General features: G+C 31.2%; 1 protein-coding gene across 1 annotated transcript in view; it reads left to right on the forward strand.

The window, feature by feature from the left end:
* Positions 1 to 497: 497 nt before the first annotated feature.
* LOC107716650 (uncharacterized) overlaps positions 498 to 1,438 on the forward strand; it is a 2,548-nt gene continuing 1,607 nt past the window's right edge. Inside the window, exons 1-2 of the mRNA XM_016523143.1 lie at positions 498 to 657; positions 958 to 1,051. Coding sequence (XP_016378629.1) covers positions 636 to 657; positions 958 to 1,051 — 116 coding nt within the window. The 5' untranslated portion in view covers positions 498 to 635. The remainder of the gene's footprint in view (positions 658 to 957; positions 1,052 to 1,438) is intronic.

Genomic DNA, 1,438 nt, shown 5'->3' on the forward strand with positions numbered 1-1,438 from the left:
TTACCTTTGATCATTGTTACTTTAGTGTTATTCATATGCTATTTTGGTTTTTATTTTCAGTTTTCATGTTCATTTTAGTTAAATTTTTAGTAATTTTGTTACGTGCTTTTGTGTGATTTTTATTAGTTTTTGATTAAAAAAATAATAATAATACTACTTGGGTTTAATTTATTTCCAGTAATTTTATTTTAATTTAGTTTAAGTTTTGAATCTAATGTTTGTGTTGTATTTTATTTCAGCTTTATTTCAAAATGCTTTTAAAAGTTTGTTTTAGTTGACAATAATAACCCTGCTGTTGATTACAGGATTCAGCATTTTTTGATGACTCCATTTTTTTATAAAACTTGTAGACATATAATCTATAACTAAAGATGAGAAGGAATTGAGACGAAGATGCTTATTTTATTGTTATCATTTTTCTATAGCGTAACTGAGAGTTGTTTTGTCTCCTGACAGCTAGAGGGCAATAATCTAATAACATTCGTCCGTCTGTTAAAAACGGGAAAAGCTGTGAAGAAGTGCTGTCTGCAATAGAAACGCAAACGGTTATTGAAGAAGTGAAAGAAAACAATAATATTCATGGTATTACTGTATATCTCATAAGAGGAGTTTGGCCGCCTCTCTCCCTTTCAGAAATGGCGCAACCATCTCAACAATGTGAGTGTCATTGTGTAAACCCGCACTGTGTGCACGCATGCAAAACTTTCGCACATTTCTGTAACTCTCTTATGAGTTTCTATATAATTCACGGTGGATTTAAAACCGGGTTAATGCACTTGATATGTGCAGCTGCTTTCGAGTAATAAATAAGGATTTATTACTATTATTTCAGACTGACAGTTGTCAGTGTTTATGCTGTGGTTTGACTGGGCGGTTTGTTTTGCATATATAAAATCACATGTTACAGCAGCACCAAACCTACAGTAAATTCATGCCGGACTGGCTGTTCTGTTTCAGGGTCTCACAAGGACACTGAGACACTGATCAGGTGGCGCATGGCCCATGGCTATTTATTCTCAGGCTGGAGGAACACATGCAGAAATGGCTGGGAGTATGTACTCATTGTGATTCATATGTCATATGTGATTCATTTGACATCTGCAGTACATGTCGTTTGTATCCCATTATATATGCGTAATTGCTTGTTGTTGCTATTGTTTAACAATAAAGAGCATCTCTTAATGAAGGGGGTTTCAAACTTTTAATGCCAGGGACCCCCATTTATGCTGACCCCTTTCTAATAATGACAGATGAGGTATAATCCATTTATACCATTTAAAATTAACAATAAAAATGTTGAGTTCTAATTATTTAATTATATTATAATAATTTTGCTTTATAAATACTTTTATATTAAATTTAAATTTTATATTAAATAATATATATTACATTTAAATTTATATTAAAAATAAATTTTGTATAATGTTATATAATTTAT

This window comes from Sinocyclocheilus rhinocerous, unplaced genomic scaffold (assembly GCF_001515625.1).
Source record: "Sinocyclocheilus rhinocerous isolate Xijiao unplaced genomic scaffold, SAMN03320098_v1.1 scaffold1201, whole genome shotgun sequence".
Classification (NCBI taxonomy): Eukaryota; Metazoa; Chordata; class Actinopteri; order Cypriniformes; family Cyprinidae; genus Sinocyclocheilus; species Sinocyclocheilus rhinocerous.